Raw genomic sequence first — 16336 nt, forward strand, 5'->3', positions numbered from 1 at the left:
TTTCCATTCAGGAGCGGTTTACCCAGGACACCCAACCTCACTACATCTACTCTCCCAGAGAGATGACCCGCTGGGTTAGGGGTATCTTCGAGGCCCTGCGGCCACTTGAAACTCTGCCTGTGGAGGGACTCATTCGCATCTGGGCCCATGAAGCGCTCCGTCTCTTCCAGGACAGGTGAGCGCATGTTTCTGGGAGGCTGAAGAAGTGGCTATTCTTATCTATTCGGATAGAGTTTTTAGGGAGTTTTGTGTGCAGTCTGTAAAGTATTGTGTAATCAATGGTCTAGATATGGTATGTGTTGGTTTTTATTAACTGATTAATCTGATGAAGTGCCACCTAAGGCAAGTATTAAAATAATGATAATATTGGTGATAATGTTGCTCGTCTTCCACCTTTTTCCAGGCTGGTTGATGACGAAGAGAGAAGATGGACAGATGAAAACATTGACATGGTTGCTCTCAAACACTTTCCCAACATTGATAAGGAGAAGGGTCTCAACAGGCCTATTCTCTACAGCAACTGGCTCTCCAAGGTAAACCAGAAACAGGTTGACCATGCTGTGATAGTCCTGCTTTGGTAATGATGCTGAAAGATTGAGAATTGACCTCAAGTCTTCTGCAGTTAGAGTTCTATTGTTACTGAGCGTATTGTTTGTGGATGCAGGACTACATCCCAGTGGAACAGGAGGAGCTGAGGGACTATGTGAAGGCCCGTCTGAAGGTCTTCTATGAAGAGGAGCTGGACGTCCCTCTGGTGCTCTTCAATGAGGTCCTGGACCACGTCCTCAGAATTGACCGGTGAGTAACAGCCTCTGAGCACATTGACTTCTCATCTGGTGTTGGTGTAGAAATATTCAGGTCTGAAATAATTGTTTTGGAGTAAATTTTAAAATTTAATTTCCTCCTCCAGAATCTTCCGGCAGCCTCAGGGCCATCTGCTGTTGATCGGTGTGAGTGGAGCAGGAAAGACTACTCTGTCTCGCTTCGTAGCCTGGATGAACGGACTTAGTGTATACCAGATCAAGGTTGGTACAACACATGAAGATATGTGCAGCCATATCACTACAGTTGCCTGTCTGTATTTATCTTTTTTGTGTTTTCAGGTTCACAGAAAATACACTGGAGAGGACTTTGATGAGGACCTGCGTACAGTGCTGCGTCGCTCAGGTTGTAAGAACGAGAAGATTGCCTTCATCATGGATGAGTCCAACGTGTTGGATTCTGGTTTCCTTGAGAGAATGAACACACTGCTGGCCAACGGAGAGGTAACTTGCCGCCATCATGATCCGTCATACAACTCATTGTACATCAAATGACAACACTGCCTTTAGTGTTCTGAGATAAAACATCTATTTGGGTTGTGCGTGCCTAATTTTCTGGTTCCTAATATGTTAATGTTACCTGTTTTTCGTAGGTTCCTGGGCTGTTTGAGGGAGATGAGTATGCCACCCTGATGACTCAGTGTAAGGAGGGAGCCCAGAAAGAGGGCCTTATGCTCGACACACACGAGGAGCTGTACAAATGGTTCACCAGCCAGGTTATCAGGAACCTTCATGTTGTTTTCACCATGAACCCTTCATCAGAGGGCCTGAAGGACAGGGCTGCCACATCTCCTGCCCTCTTCAACAGGTATAGAGACACATGCTGAACACTGAGCATGAATTCATTTATTACATCACAAGCGGGGAATAGATACTACAACGTTAAAATGACAAGATGCAGTTTCTTAGCTATCTGAACACTTTTCTTTGTGTTAGGTGTGTGCTGAACTGGTTTGGAGATTGGTCCACAGAGGCCCTTTATCAGGTGGGTAAGGAGTTCACCAGCAAGATGGATCTGGAAAAACCAAACTACAAGGTGCCAGACTACATGCCCATCGTCTATGACAAGCTGCCCCAGCCACCATCTCACCGCGAGGCTATTGTCAATGGCTGTGTGTTTGTACACCAGACACTTCACCAGGTAGGGATGTTTGCAAGTTTGCAGTGGTGGTTAATGAGGTGATTGGGTGGTATACTTCATATGTTGTTGTTAACTATACACAGGCTAACAACCGTCTGGCTAAGCGAGGTGGCCACACGATGGCCATCACTCCTCGCCACTACCTGGACTTCATCAACCAGTATGCCAACCTGTTCAATGAGAAACGCAGCGAGTTGGAGGAGCAGCAGATGCACCTCAATGTTGGTCTCCGCAAGATTAAGGAGACTGTCGATCAGGTAAAGTTTTGCATTTTATTTAATTTAATATGCCATCTATTCTACATATTTCTCAAAACCCCAGAAGAGTTGGGTCTCTAAAAAAACCAAAGACTTTCCAACTGCTGCTTGCTCTTGTCTGACTCCCTGATTGTACTTGTGCCTTCTCATCAAGGTGGAGGAGCTTCGTCGTGACCTGAGAATCAAGAGCCAGGAGTTGGAGGCAAAGAACGCTGCTGCCAATGACAAACTGAAGAAGATGGTCAAAGACCAGCAGGAGGCGGAAAAGAAAAAGGTATACAGGAAGGAATTTAACACTTACAACACTTCAAGACGAAGAAAAAAAAAATCGCAGTAGAGTAATTATCTTCTTTTGGGGACAAACCTAAGTCCTTGGTCATGTTTTTTTTTTTTTTAACTTGTTGTAAAGTGATCCCTTTAGCCTTGCTTATCTGGATTGAATCAAAACTCTTAATCCTATACTGTTACTGTTGTGATTCCAGGTGATGAGCCAGGAGATCCAGGAAGCTGTGTACAAGCAGCAGGAGCGGATCAAGGACAAACAGCTGAATGTCAAAGAGGACTTGGACCAAGTGGAGCCTGCTGTTATTGAGGCTCAGAATGGTACAGTGATATATTGTGTGACTTATTGTTCATCCCTGTACAAACATTTTTTTTATTTTTTTTATTACAAGGTTATAAATACTTATGGGCTTCCAGTTAACTTATGGGCTTCCAGTTAACAACTTGATCTTTACCTGCATCCTCCCTTCATCACTGCCCCTTCCTTGTCATAATCCACATCCTTGTTCACCTGATGTTGATAGCTGTTAAGTCCATTAAGAAGCAGCACCTGGTGGAGGTGCGTTCCATGGCCAATCCACCTGCGGCCGTGAAGCTGGCCCTCGAGTCCATCTGCTTGCTCCTGGGAGAGAGCACGACTGACTGGAAGCAGATCCGTTCCATCATCATGAGGGAGAACTTCATCCCAACTATTGTTAACTTCTCTGCTGAAGAGATCAGGTGAAATAAGAAAGAATGTATTGTACTTTGATTGTTCACTAAAGCTCTCTCCCTCTCTGTCTTCTCCCTGACTTTTCAACCCCTGAGTCTGTTTCAAATTGCTCCCTTCTTTTGCCCTACATGCTCCCCTTCTCCCTCCCCTCTTACTTCTGCTTTCTTTCAAACACATTCCTTCTTCCACCTAACTAGCGGTGAGTTCTATTAAGCGGCATCACCTAGTAGAAGTGCGGGCTATGACCAATCCCCCAGCTGCAGTCAAGCTGGCCCTGGAGTCTATCTGCCTTATGCTTGGCGAGGAGACCAATGACTGGAAAAAAATCAGACAAGTTATTATCAGTGACAATTTCATCAGCAGCATAGTCAACTTTTCCTCTGAGGAAATGAGGTACCGGTGTCAGAACGTCTGTCTAGTCTTTAATGGAAGCACAAATCATATTAATCAGTATATTAATCAAGTGGCACCTGTGATCAGAAATTGATTTTAGGATTCATATCAGTTAATATAGCTAAATTAGCGGATGGGAACAATGACCAATATCCTTGGTTGTTGTCATGATTTTGCATTTCTCACAGTGAAGATGGTAGAAATTGCCCCCCTTCCCCTCTCCAAACTAAATTTAAATGATCCTGTGCAATAGGTCTTCTTTCATTCCCTGTGATTCATGATCATTGTTCCACACTTCACATTGGAGTATTTGTCTGAGTAAAGTCCTGCTATATTCCAACTTCTTGGCCTGTTTCTATTTTATCCAGTGACTCCATCCGTGAGAAGATGAAGAAGAACTACCTCTCCAACCCAAGCTACAACTACGAACAAGTCAACAGGGCATCTCTGGCCTGTGGACCTATGGTCAAATGGGCGATTGCTCAGGTAAGGAAGCCTAAACAATATGATAATGGAAGATAATTGGGTAAATAGGGTACTCCTTTTAATGTATACCATGTTCTTCCACTCCCCTAGCTTAATTATGCGGACATGCTGAAGCGCGTGGAGCCTCTGCGTAATGAACTGCAGAAGCTTGAGGATGACGCCACGGACAACAAGACAAAGGCAGAAGAGGTGGAGCAGATGATCCGAGACCTGGAGGCTAGCATCGCTCGCTACAAGGAGGAATACGCCATCCTCATCTCAGAGGCCCAGGCCATCAAGGCCGACCTGGCTGCTGTCGAGGCGAAGGTAACTGGTCATCAAACCCTCTGAATCTCTCTTTTAATCCATCTTAAACTGAAGGATCTTGCAGCACATATTTCTGAACTCTTGCTCTCTTCTCCAAGGTGAATCGCAGCACAGCCCTACTGAAGAGTCTGTCAGCTGAAAGGGACCGCTGGGAAAAGACCAGTGAGACCTTCAAGAACCAGATGTCCACCATCGCTGGAGACTGTCTGCTCTCTGCAGCTTTCATTACCTATGCCGGCTACTTTGAACAAAAGATGAGGCAGAACCTGTTCACTACTTGGTCTCACCACCTGCAGCAGGCCAACATTCAGGTAGTAAAGGCTCTGAAGCCATTTTGGACCATCACACCTACAAATCCAGGCTTCACTCACATTACCAGTATGGACGTAGAAACTTCCTTTGTAACTGTTGTTCTGTGTTTTTCATATCATCTTAGTGAGTTTAGTTGTTGGTGAATTTAAAGATGCTGTTGACCAATTATGGATCAGGCCTTTTAATATGATGTTTTTATTGACTGTTTTAAAACATGTCTTATCACTTTTTTTTCTTTTTTTTTTAAACACTTTATTTGTACTTTTCCAATTACCACATAAAACAATCGTATTCTCTATTTTACAAATAACCATAGAAAAACAATCCCCAACAAGAGAAATCTTATCACATTTTGAGGACCTCTGCCACATACCCTACTATGTGCACAACCACATTTTGCATTTTTATTTTAATCTGATATCAGAAGACATGTTTTATTCTAAACTCCCATGGATGTACATTTGTTTCCCCCCAGTTCCGTACTGATATTGCCAGAACTGAGTACCTGTCCAATGCTGATGAGAGGCTCCGCTGGCAAGCCAACTCTCTCCCAGCTGATGACCTCTGCACTGAGAACGCCATCATGCTCAACCGGTACAACAGGTCAGTATCTTTCTCTTCTTCTGGCAATGTTTTTAGGTTTTATTACTATTGTGAAAACACTAAGCGTTCCTTAGTATTAATTAGCCTTGAGTTGATTTCCCCTCCCATGTTCATCTATTCTATACCATTCCCCTCTCTAGGTACCCGCTAATCATCGATCCATCAGGCCAAGCCACAGAGTTCATAATGAATGAGTACAAAGAACGCAAGATCACCAGAACCAGTTTCCTGGATGATGCCTTCAGGAAGAACCTGGAGAGTGCCTTGCGTTTCGGAAACCCACTGTTGGTCCAGGTATGAACGGCTACTTCTCAGTGCCAACATAAAATTGTCTCTGTCCAAGGCCCACGTAGTCATCACAGATTTGCTTATTTATAATAATGTATTCTTTTTTTTGCCCTTCAGGATGTAGAAAGCTACGACCCCATCCTAAACCCGGTGTTGAACAGAGAAGTACGCAGGACTGGAGGACGTGTCCTCATCACCCTGGGAGACCAGGACATCGATCTGTCACCTTCGTTCGTCATCTTCCTTTCTACACGAGACCCAACGGTGAGTAGATTCATCATTTAGATTTTATCTATAGATAATGTAAGATCATTACAGTATTTTACCAATTTTAATAGGTATAAGTCTATTAACAAAATACATTATAAACAAAGTTAGCTTTCATTAAAACTATTATACAATAAGGTTAATCTTTGTTATGTGGTGTCTCTTTTGTATGCAGGTCGAGTTCCCACCAGACTTGTGTTCTCGTGTTACATTTGTAAACTTCACTGTGACACGCAGCAGCCTTCAGAGCCAGTGTCTCAACAAGGTCCTAAAGGCTGAGAGGCCTGATGTGGATGAGAAACGCTCCGACCTCCTCAAACTGCAGGGTGAGACAGAAAATGGCAGATGTGCTAACACAATGACAGGGCACAGCTGGGTTTGATGAGGACGGTGAACACTGACAGTGATGCAACATAATTTAGACTTGAGTCACGGTGGAAAAAGAATTCAGTGAAATGATAAAGCCGATCAACAACTGTCCTTCTGTTTCTTGTAGGCGAGTTCCAGCTGCGTCTGCGTCAGCTGGAGAAATCGCTGCTGCAGGCCCTCAATGAGGTTAAAGGCCGCATCCTAGATGATGACACCATCATCACCACGCTGGAGAACTTGAAGAAGGAGGCTGCTGAGGTGACCAGGAAGGTGGAGGAGACTGATATCGTCATGGCAGAGGTGGAGGCAGTGTCACAGCAATACCTGTCTCTGTCCTCTGCCTGCAGCAGCATCTACTTCACCATGGAATCTCTCAACCAGGTCTGGACATATCTTACCAGCTCTTTCACACAATCTTTTTATTTTTTATTTTTTTTGGGCTATAGCTTTTTTTTTATCTCACTATCACTAAACACACATGCACACTAAACTATTCTGCCTAATATGTGCATACTTGTAAACCAGCCAAGCAACCATTTAATCAACACATCTTTTTCTTTGTATCTTTCACCAGATGCACTTCCTGTACCAGTACTCCCTTCACTTTTTCCTGGATACCTACCACACGGTGCTATATGAGAACCCCAACCTCAAGGGCATCACCGATCATACACAGAGACTCGATGTCATCACCAAGGACCTCTTCCAGGTTTGGTGAACCACACATTTTGAAAACGACCACACCTTTTCCTTTGGTGGTATTATTGTAATAGACATAATTTGCTTATGTCTCTTTTCATGTAGGTGGTGTTCAACAGAGCAGCCAGAGGTATGCTGCACCTGGATCACATCTCTTTTGCCATGCTGCTGGCTAAAATCAGCATAAAGGGCATAACCAGGTAAGATGCTAGACTAATGTCCGACCAGTGGTAGTATTACATAAAGCAAGGTTTCTCAGTAATATCAGACAACATAAATCGTCCATTTCTTTCCAGTGAGCCCTCCTATGATGCAGAGTTCCAGCACTACCTGCGTGGTAAGGAGATTGTTCTGACTGGCATGACACTGCCCAAAGTCAAAGGTCTGACCACGGAGCAGAGTGAGGCCATGGTCCGCCTCAGCCGCCTGCCAGCATTCAGCGACTTGGTGGAAAAGGTTCAGGCAGATGAGGTGAGTATTGATTCCATCTGCTATAACTTACTGTATATTGTAATAATGAAACGGAAGCTGCATATGAACAAACATGTATTAATAGGCATACCTTTTAATTAACTACTTTATTTTCAATACAAACTGTATCAGTGATCCTTGTTGCTTTCTTTGGTCACTTCAGCAATTCTTCATGTGGCTTGAGAGCAACACTCCAGATCTGTCTGTTCCTTATCTGTGGTCAGAGGAGAAGCAGTCCAGTAAGTATAGATTTGTCATATTTTGCAAATGATGCATGCCAAGCAGATATTGATTTAAATATACTGTAAATTGAATGTATATATTCTCTGTATACCTGACCTGCTCTGCTCTTCCTTGTTCAGCTGCCATTGGCCAGGCAGTGCACCAGCTGTTGCTGATTCAGGCCTTCCGCCCCGACCGTCTGCTGGCTATGTCCCACATTTTTGTCTCAAAGGTGCTGGGAGAGACCTTCATGAACATCATCGAGCAGCCTCTTGACCTGGCTCATATTGTGGATAGCGAGGTAGTAACCAATATTTCTCCGATCATTGTCTCTCCAGATGCGTTTGCCATTGTCAGTGTTGTTTAATCTGTCTTGTGTCTATAGGTGAAGCCCAGCACTCCAGTGCTGATGTGTTCTGTACCAGGTTACGATGCCAGTGGCCTGGTCAGAGATCTGGCTGTTGAGGAGAACCAACAAATCACCTCCATCTCTATTGGTTAGGATAGAATAAGCTTGACACACAAATGATATTCTAAAGTTTAGTGAGGATATCGATGATAAATGTTTGTGTTCCTACACTGTGCACAGGTTCGGCTGAGGGCTTCAATAAGGCAGACAGAGACATAAACACTGCTGTCAAGTCTGGCAGGTGGGTAATGTTTGTTCTGTGTATTTTCTCAGAATGAACAATTTGTTTTGTTGTGCTGGTATCCTGATTGTTTTCGTCCTGCAGGTGGGTGATGTTGGAGAACGTCCACTTGGCCCCTGGATGGCTGATGCAGCTGGAAAAGAAGCTCCACTCCATGCAGCCTCATGCCAGCTTCAGGCTTTTCCTAACAATGGAGATCAACCCTAAGGTAAACCACATCACTTGTAATTTTTTTCCATATTACAAATTCTGTAAATGAATTCTCAGTTCTAGCCATTTTAATTTTTTCTTTCACTCCTCAAAGTCTCAGTACTGTGTTTTCCCGCCAGGTTCCAGTGAATCTGCTTCGCGCCGGTCGTATCTTTGTGTTTGAGCCTCCTCCTGGTGTCAAGGCCAACATGCTCAGAACCTTCAGCAGCATCCCTGTGGCTCGCATGTGCAAGGTGACTTAATCTGGGATTACTATCACATACGATCACGCCAAAAGCTTTTGATTGCACCTGCTATCTAAAATAAATGTTCCCATCTCTCTCTACAGGCTCCCAACGAGCGTGCTCGTCTCTACTTCCTGCTGGCTTGGTTCCATGCAGTCATTCAGGAGCGTCTGCGCTATGCACCACTGGGCTGGTCCAAGAAATATGAGTTTGGAGAGTCTGACCTCCGCTCTGCCTGCGACACCGTTGACACCTGGCTGGATGACACTGCTAAGGTTGGAGATTATTTCAGAAATCAGTGCTTTTAAATGTGTCGGCATAAAAATGATTTGTTGCCAATTACCCATAAATTCAATTACCCAAAAATTCATACAGTTCAAACAGTAAATTCATCAAATAAATTACTTAGCATTAGAGCTTTGTTTAGTGTGTTAATATGTTAAATATGACAACCTTGTCACACTTTACCTCTACACACACACATACACACAGGGCCGTCAAAATATTGCACCAGACAAGATCCCCTGGGCGGCTCTAAAAACCCTGATGGCCCAGTCCATCTATGGCGGCCGCATTGACAATGAGTTTGACCAGCGTCTGCTCAACACCTTCCTGGATCGCATCTTCACCAAGCGAAGCTTCGACAGCGAGTTCAAACTGGCTCTCAAGGTTGACGGGCACAAGGACATCAAGATGCCCGATGGCATTAGGTCAGTACTGTCTTTTCTTAGAATTACCTCACTTTATATATTTATTTTGAAAGTATGTTTTCCTGATGACCTCAACCAGGTAAATCGTTTATGATTTTGATTTATTACAGGCGTGAGGAGTTCATTCACTGGGTAGAGATGCTTCCCGACACTCAGACTCCATCGTGGCTCGGGTTGCCTAGCAATGCTGAGAAGGTCCTGCTCACCACTCAGGGTACGCCACAGCCGGTCATCTTCATCATCTGTACTCGGTGTTCTGTCACAGTAACTGGACCACAACACATCCTGAATCTTATTCCTTAATCCATCCGTTCAGATTTCATGTTTTCACAGCGGATCATTAACCATCTCTCTCTCTGTTCTAGTGTCTACTTTTATTTTGACAGGGTGACTGAGTGCAACGAGCGGTCAAGATCTTATATTTTTGCATCTGCCTTGGGCAGAATACTGTGTGTGTTTGTGTGTGATGGTGAAGAATATAGGAAAGGGATACTTTGCTGATTTAAAACCAGCACTGTGTCGTCATCACTGGCGCCATGAAAGCCAAACACTGTTTTATCTAAACACACTGCCATGACACGGAGCTGGATTTAAATCTGCAAAATCTCTCTTTAAGGTTGCTCCCTTTACTAATCTCTCATCTTGTCATGGGTTCACTTCACCAGTTAGTTTTCTGTAATAGCACAAGTAGCATCTAGTATCAGTCTTGTATATCATACTCATACAGTTTAGCTAACTGTAGCTTAGTTGTAGCCTTCAGTAGTCATAGCCATCATACTTTAGAAGGTGCTCTGTCCAAAGGAAGGGTGTCCTCACCCTCCAGCAGCTGTATTTCACATCCATCATGTCGCTTTGCTAAAATATTATCCCCACCCTCAGTATTCACACTCCTCCCCATCCCCTCAATTATACCCTCACTCCCTTTTTTTTTGTTGGATTGATTTCCAAACCCTCTCTAAACTCCCACAATCCCAGCTGCCAAAGCATCCACCCCTTGGCCAACCGGCCACACTCCACCTCTCCCTCATCCTCACTCCTACTCCTTAGTTTATGTTACCCTACCTTGGTTATGTTCATTTCTTTTACAGATCCAGACAGTCCAGAATGCAGTTAATTTGTCCACTTGGGAACTTGATTGTTGAATGTACATTTGATGGAAATATTGCCTGAAGCCTTGTGTGTCTATCGTCCTACCCAGTGTAATCCTAATTTGTTTCTTGTTCTTCTGGCAAACTCCTTTTTTGATAAAAACAAACCTTTTATTAACACATCCTCAAGGTAAGCTGTTTGTGTCTTTGTTCCACTATTAATTTCTTCTCCCCCTACCTTCCACCATGGCCTTGTCTTCCACCTCCCCCCCCCGCTCCCTCCGTCCGGCTGCGTAGGCATTGACATGATGGGTAAGATGCTGAAAATGCAGACGTTGGAGGATGAGGATGACCTTGCCTACGAGACAGAGATAAAGGAGCGCGCTTCGTCCACACCTGAAGCCCAGCCGGCCTGGATGAGGACCCTCCACACCACTGCCTGCAACTGGCTGCAGCTCATGCCCCAAACAGTCAATCCACTCAAACGCACAGTGGAGAACATCAAGGTAATGGCAGAAATAGGAGGAAAGGTGGTTGGCAAGCAGACTTCAGGAGACATACCTATAATATTGTGTTCTGTACAAGAAGCTGTACATCTTTGGCAGTTACTGTTATGTTGATTAGTTGTTTCATGTTTTAACGTTTTGTGCTAGACTCGTGAAGTAACGAGGTAAAATGAAACCAACTATAATCGCAGGTTTGAATTTCAGCAGGTGAACATGTACTTCATTTCTTTTTGTCATCCTATATTTGATTTAATGTCCAATGTGTCCAAACACACACACACCAGGACCCACTGTTCCGGTTCTTCGAGCGTGAGGTGAAGATGGGTTGCAATATGCTGCAGGAGGTCCGTCAGGATCTAGCCGATGTGGTGCAAGTGTGCGAGGGCAAGAAGAAGCAGACTAACGACCTGCGCACACTCATTAGCGAACTTGTTAAAGGTAAAATCTTACTTGTTGACTGAGATTTATTCATGTGTTTTGTGAATATAGGAAAATCACTGCACACTTAAAATCCTCATTGTCGGTCTTCACCAGCATGTCCTTGAACAGATTATACTTTGAGGGAATAACACATATACACTTGTTTTTCTTTCTCCCCAGGCATCCTCCCTCACAGCTGGTGTCGCTACACAGTTCCAGCTTCCATGACTGTGATCCAGTGGGTGGCAGACTTCAGTGAGCGAATCAAACAGCTGCAGCAGATCTCCCAGGGAGCTGCCAGTGGTGGTGCTAAGGAACTGAAGGTACTGTTTGGTTAACAGTTTGTGTACAGCATCAAACAACCTGTAGCTAAGTAGTATCGATAGGTTCCTTAACCACTTACAGTACTGTTATTTTGATTTTCTCCTCTTTAGAACATCCATGTGTGCCTCGGCGGCCTGTTTGTGCCAGAGGCTTACATTACCGCTACACGCCAGTATGTGGCCCAGGCAAACAGCTGGTCCCTGGAAGAGCTGTGTCTGGAGGTCAATGTCACCACCGCCCAGGGTGCCGCACTGGATGCCTGCAGTTTCGGCATCAAAGGTCAGACGAGCAGGGTCCCACTAATTATTTACCGCCCTAGACATGAGTGTGGCAAATACTCCCATAACTCTTGAAAATGTGAATCCAGTTGATTGTCACCAAAATAATTTTTTTTTCTAATATATATTGTGGATTTGTAAAAAAAAACAAACAAAAAAAACCAAACAAGATAAATAAATTCAAGGGTTCTAATGCAGAATATGCTCACGGTTTCTCTCAGGTTTGAAACTGCAGGGAGCTACTTGTGCCAACAACAAGCTGTCGCTGTCCACCTCCATCTCCACTGAGCTGCCTCTCACTCAGCTCCGCTGGATCAAGCAAAGCAACACTGAGCAGAGACACATGGTATGAACAAGATGTGTATACACAATATAAAACTGCATCTTTCTATCAAATAATCTATATTCAGACGATTTAGAAAAATGTATAATGATGCCGTTAAATTCAGCTTTTGCAATAGTTTTGGCTGTTTCATCCCGTTTTTCTTCTCATTACAGGTGACTCTTCCCGTGTACCTGAACTTCACCAGGTCTGACCTCATCTTCACTGTTGACTTTGACATTGCCACCAAGGAAGATCCACATAGCTTCTATGAGCGTGGCGTTGCTGTCTTGTGCACCGAGTAGATAGAACATTCATCATTCCTCAAGAGACCAGAGAGTCTTGATTATTAAACCACCCATAATCACTTGCATTCATTGCTTATTAACCACAATTTAAAAAGTAGTTTGTAGCCTGTTGCATTCCAATAGAAACGTAATTACGAATATTCTTGGAGCAGTAATTAGCATGTCGCCATTCTTAGTGTTTTTGGAAAGTGTCTTAGAAGGTCAAGAGAACGTTGTCAGATGGATGAAGAGAAGATGAAATGTTGGAAAGGAAAGTTGAAAGTAAAATGTTTTTATGATGGAAACTGTATGTTTTTAGATTGAATAAAGCCTGATGGAATTAAATGAACTGCATTAATGACTGCAGCGTGGTCTTTCAAGATAAATGAAATTAACACAAACGGTAAAACAGATTGTCCTAATTAAAAAGTCTAAACAATTTGTTAGAATAGATTACCTTTGTCATTAACGACACTTCTGAGGGGAATCCTACTCTCGTGTTCTATAAATTAGGTTCAGCAAACTGGAATAGTGGACAGCATCACACATACTGTAATATACCCAATGACTTTCATAGTTTCTTGTTTTAGCCCAGATCATTTCCTGACCTCTGGACATGGTATTGGACATTAACTTTGTGCTGAATTTCAGTTCTTGCCCTCTGTCTTCATGACAGTTGTACAACATTTTATTAGCTAATATCAGCAAAGCTACTGAAGGTTTCACTAACCAGATTAGGAGCTGTGAAAGTTACATTTCAGTATTACTGCCATTTGCTGGTTGGAGGGATAAACTTGTTTTTGCTAAAGAAAAAGTACATACAATAGAAAATGTAACCATAACTTAAGATATTAAGGAAAACTGAAGTTTCACAACACTTATGTGACATGTCAGACATAAGGATATGAGATTTAGGTTCTCGTCTGTGGCAAAAATGTGGAATATATAATGCTGTATGTTCTTCAAGACTGAAGAAAATGAAAAATATAGATACTATCGTTGACTTCCAACATAAATTTACACAGCCTTTTTATAGGCTGTGTAAATTAGTATCCTACAGTACTGCAGTTTGCAAGAGAACCCCAAACAAAGCCAAAGTTATACAGGAATGGCTTTAACAATGCTTCAGCCTGGAGAATATGGTACTTTTGCAATCTAAATATTTCTCATTGGGATACATTTTGCAAAAGTAGAATTTGATCAGCTCATAATTTTAACAAAATTAGATTGTGATGAAACACCTGTAGCTAAAATTCAGTGGAGCTATAGTTACTCATAGCCATCTTTATCATTAAAATCAGGTGCTCAAACTTTACTATTCAGTGTAGCAGTAGATACTTATTTAGCTTATGTGGACAATAAACAACAACCAGTATTATGTATTAATTTTCTTTTTGAAATATGTTTCACTTTTATTGGTCTCTGGAAAATACAGTTTCTTCATTGGCTGTACTTTGCTCTATTATGGAGACTGAGGTTACTATGGTTATTCTCCCAACAAAAATCATAATTGCTTAAAGACAATCAGCACATTATGTGACACCTGTGAGACACTCAAAATAACTGGAGGTAGAAATACAAACCCTCAGGTCTCAACACCATTTTATCTATACATTCGTAAACAAAGTGCATTGCCAAGTAACTATTTATAGTCTTTCATTCTACCTTAAATTGTTAAGGCGTTGAATAAGACTGCAGTACTTTAGTCGGTCAGTCAATGGCTAGATGGCTCTAACATGGTTCAGATGCTGAGTCCCTTTCTTGTTGTTGTTGTTCGTCCTCCATGTTGACAACACACTGCCTCTTTCTTTGCCCCAGCTCCACCACTTCTGCTCCAGGGAAACTCATCTTTCTCTTGGAAAGCGATCGGAGGTTACATGGGCAGGGGGGTCTCTCAGAGGAGCTATCCAGCATCTGGGACGAACATCCTCCCACTGGGGTTACAGGTCCAGGTGTTGAGGATCTTGTAGCATGCAAGTCTGAATCGTCAAATTGGCAATGCAATTCTATACCCATGGTTTGGGTGTGCATTGTTGAATCATTGGCCATTTCCTCTGTAAGACCATCCCTGTCACTGTGGGCTGGCATAATGTCAAGCTCAGAGACACACAGCTCAGAGTCACTCTCACATTTCATCTGGACATCCAGAAGATGTTGCTGCTCTGTTACAGGATCTCGCTTCCCATTTTTCACCACTTCCCTGAGGGAAACGGAAGCAGGGTGATGAAGGCTAAACCTCCTGCTCCTGCCTGAGAACCGACAGCCTCCTCCTCCACTTTTTCCCTGCTGCCTCGTTCGCCTGCTGGAGACACCCACATCGATGTTTGACTTGTCAGAATCCTCAGAGCTCCCATCGTATGGGTCCAAAAACTACAGTCACAAGCACACATGCATTCATTCATAAACACAAAGATCAGCAGGATGCTTCTGCAGCAGAAGTAGATGGATTAGACAAAAGGAGAATGCTTACCAAAGAATAACAGCCATGCCTTCCTGCAGGCTTATGTGTTACCGGCAGTGTCCGATGAAAAGTCCCACTCTCTGGTGTGCTGCTCACACATCCCTGCTCAACAAGGAATTCAGTGATTTTTGATTGCATTGAGGAAACTGTTATACATTTTTAAACCAAAAAGCTCTATGCTTGCTCGAGCCATTCCAGTGTGCCCTTCCCAAATGATGTTACTGACATCACAAAAGACAAGTCTGTGGACATAAGAGGGTTTGTATGTGTGCAGTGTTCAGTGGTCTTCTGCGGTTCTGACTCAATTTGATCCCATTTTAAAAATAAACTTCATGAAGATATCCAGTGGAAAATATCCTGAGTCTGGGACTGGGTGTAATCTATTTTAATTTATTTAAAATATATGTATACTACAATCAAGTTTATATTGTCACTTCCATTTGTGCTTATTGTGTGTGTAATGTTTACAATCAGACATAAAGCAATACCATAGTGCTGGTGTCTGACCATCTTGGACTGATCTCGGAGTCAGAATCGGTGCTGGACTCCACTTTACACATCTCCTGACAGAAAACAGTGTCACTAAGGTCCACATTTGTATGTCAAAGGGAAAAAAACAGTCAAATGCAAGTGATCTTGAATTTTCAGATTGAAAAAAGGGGCAAGAGCACTCTCTATGTGGTGATGAAATGTGGCTAACTGATCTCACCATGTATTTGAAAGCAAGCTGGTCCATGTTGTTGGGCACATGTCTATTCCTGTGATCTAATTTGAGACAATAAATAGGAAGTTGTTGCGCATTAATGCAATTCAGCACATTCAGAAGACCCCCCCAAAAAAAAACAATATGTAGAAAAAGCTTCCCAACCCATATTACAACATCTAACGTTAGTATGGTATGTTTTTTAATTCTGCAAAAAAGAAAAAAAAAAAAAGAGAAAAAAAAGAAAGACAAATATTGATACCTGGAAGTAAGATCTGTCGTCTTCTTCTTCTATATGCCATGGCATTAAGCGCGTATAACTTTTTTGGACCACGATAAAGTAGAAGATACTTAAAATAACTTGTTTGAGCCAGTAGGTTAATTAACTAGCAGTGTATCAGGTGCCTTTGATATGATGCAGCCAAGTGTGGCCACAGGTGAGCAGTCTACGCACGATAAACAGCATTGACACGAGTTCAAAACGCTTGCTAATTACAAGATTTTAACAAAATAATACGTCCGGT

At 42.9% G+C, this 16336-nt stretch overlaps 2 protein-coding genes across 5 annotated transcripts in view; one reads left to right on the top strand and one right to left on the bottom strand.

Moving 5' to 3' along the window:
• Positions 1–12999, top strand: part of dync1h1 (dynein, cytoplasmic 1, heavy chain 1) — a 30651-nt gene extending 17652 nt beyond the window's left edge. The window contains exons 42-78 of one of the 2 annotated variants that reach the window (XM_031310203.2): positions 12–175; positions 404–533; positions 665–798; positions 911–1025; positions 1104–1265; positions 1415–1629; positions 1758–1962; positions 2046–2219; positions 2374–2493; positions 2702–2822; positions 3026–3221; positions 3975–4092; positions 4183–4398; positions 4497–4709; positions 5186–5313; positions 5454–5607; positions 5719–5865; positions 6044–6194; positions 6365–6618; positions 6812–6946; positions 7042–7136; positions 7233–7407; positions 7571–7646; positions 7770–7930; positions 8015–8126; positions 8219–8279; positions 8364–8487; positions 8609–8722; positions 8818–8988; positions 9206–9423; positions 9534–9637; positions 10809–11017; positions 11302–11455; positions 11618–11760; positions 11872–12040; positions 12261–12385; positions 12538–12999. In XM_031310203.2, the coding sequence (XP_031166063.2) occupies positions 12–175; positions 404–533; positions 665–798; positions 911–1025; positions 1104–1265; positions 1415–1629; positions 1758–1962; positions 2046–2219; positions 2374–2493; positions 2702–2822; positions 3026–3221; positions 3975–4092; positions 4183–4398; positions 4497–4709; positions 5186–5313; positions 5454–5607; positions 5719–5865; positions 6044–6194; positions 6365–6618; positions 6812–6946; positions 7042–7136; positions 7233–7407; positions 7571–7646; positions 7770–7930; positions 8015–8126; positions 8219–8279; positions 8364–8487; positions 8609–8722; positions 8818–8988; positions 9206–9423; positions 9534–9637; positions 10809–11017; positions 11302–11455; positions 11618–11760; positions 11872–12040; positions 12261–12385; positions 12538–12666 (5592 nt within the window). In that variant the 3' untranslated portion in view covers positions 12667–12999. Of the gene's footprint in view, positions 1–11; positions 176–403; positions 534–664; positions 799–910; positions 1026–1103; positions 1266–1414; positions 1630–1757; positions 1963–2045; positions 2220–2373; positions 2494–2701; positions 2823–3025; positions 3222–3410; positions 3607–3974; positions 4093–4182; positions 4399–4496; positions 4710–5185; positions 5314–5453; positions 5608–5718; positions 5866–6043; positions 6195–6364; positions 6619–6811; positions 6947–7041; positions 7137–7232; positions 7408–7570; positions 7647–7769; positions 7931–8014; positions 8127–8218; positions 8280–8363; positions 8488–8608; positions 8723–8817; positions 8989–9205; positions 9424–9533; positions 9638–10808; positions 11018–11301; positions 11456–11617; positions 11761–11871; positions 12041–12260; positions 12386–12537 lie in introns of both variants that reach the window. The other variant, XM_031310205.2, reaches the window with a different exon arrangement.
• A 1026-nt stretch (positions 13000–14025) lies between these two features.
• Positions 14026–16313, bottom strand: LOC116057732. 3 transcript variants are annotated; one of them, XM_031310326.2, is made up of 5 exons: positions 16075–16313; positions 15819–15874; positions 15598–15669; positions 15119–15211; positions 14026–15018 (listed from the first exon to the last, which is right to left on the bottom strand). In XM_031310326.2, the coding sequence occupies exons 1-5, from the start codon at positions 16112–16114 to the stop codon at positions 14380–14382; spliced, it is 900 nt and encodes a 299-aa protein (XP_031166186.1). In that variant the 5' UTR covers positions 16115–16313; the 3' UTR covers positions 14026–14379. The 3 variants fall into 3 exon arrangements, with proteins under 3 accessions (XP_031166186.1, XP_031166185.1, XP_031166187.1); XM_031310325.2 differs by having other exon boundaries at positions 15598–15672; XM_031310327.2 differs by lacking the exon at positions 15819–15874 and having other exon boundaries at positions 15598–15672.
• Between the last annotated feature and the right edge of the window lie 23 nt (positions 16314–16336).

The sequence above is a fragment of the Sander lucioperca genome, chromosome 18, assembly GCF_008315115.2.
Source record: "Sander lucioperca isolate FBNREF2018 chromosome 18, SLUC_FBN_1.2, whole genome shotgun sequence".
NCBI lineage: Eukaryota > Metazoa > Chordata > Actinopteri > Perciformes > Percidae > Sander > Sander lucioperca.

Coding starts and splice junctions, on each gene's coding strand:
- LOC116057732 (XM_031310325.2), bottom strand. CDS start 16,114: ATGGCATATAGAAGAAGAAGACGACAGATCTTACTTCCAG. Junction 15,673..15,818: donor AGCTTGCTTTCAAATACATG/GTGAGATCAGTT, acceptor GTTTTCTGTCAG/GAGATGTGTAAAGTGGAGTC. Junction 15,212..15,597: donor GGTCAGACACCAGCACTATG/GTATTGCTTTAT, acceptor CTTGTTGAGCAG/GGATGTGTGAGCAGCACACC.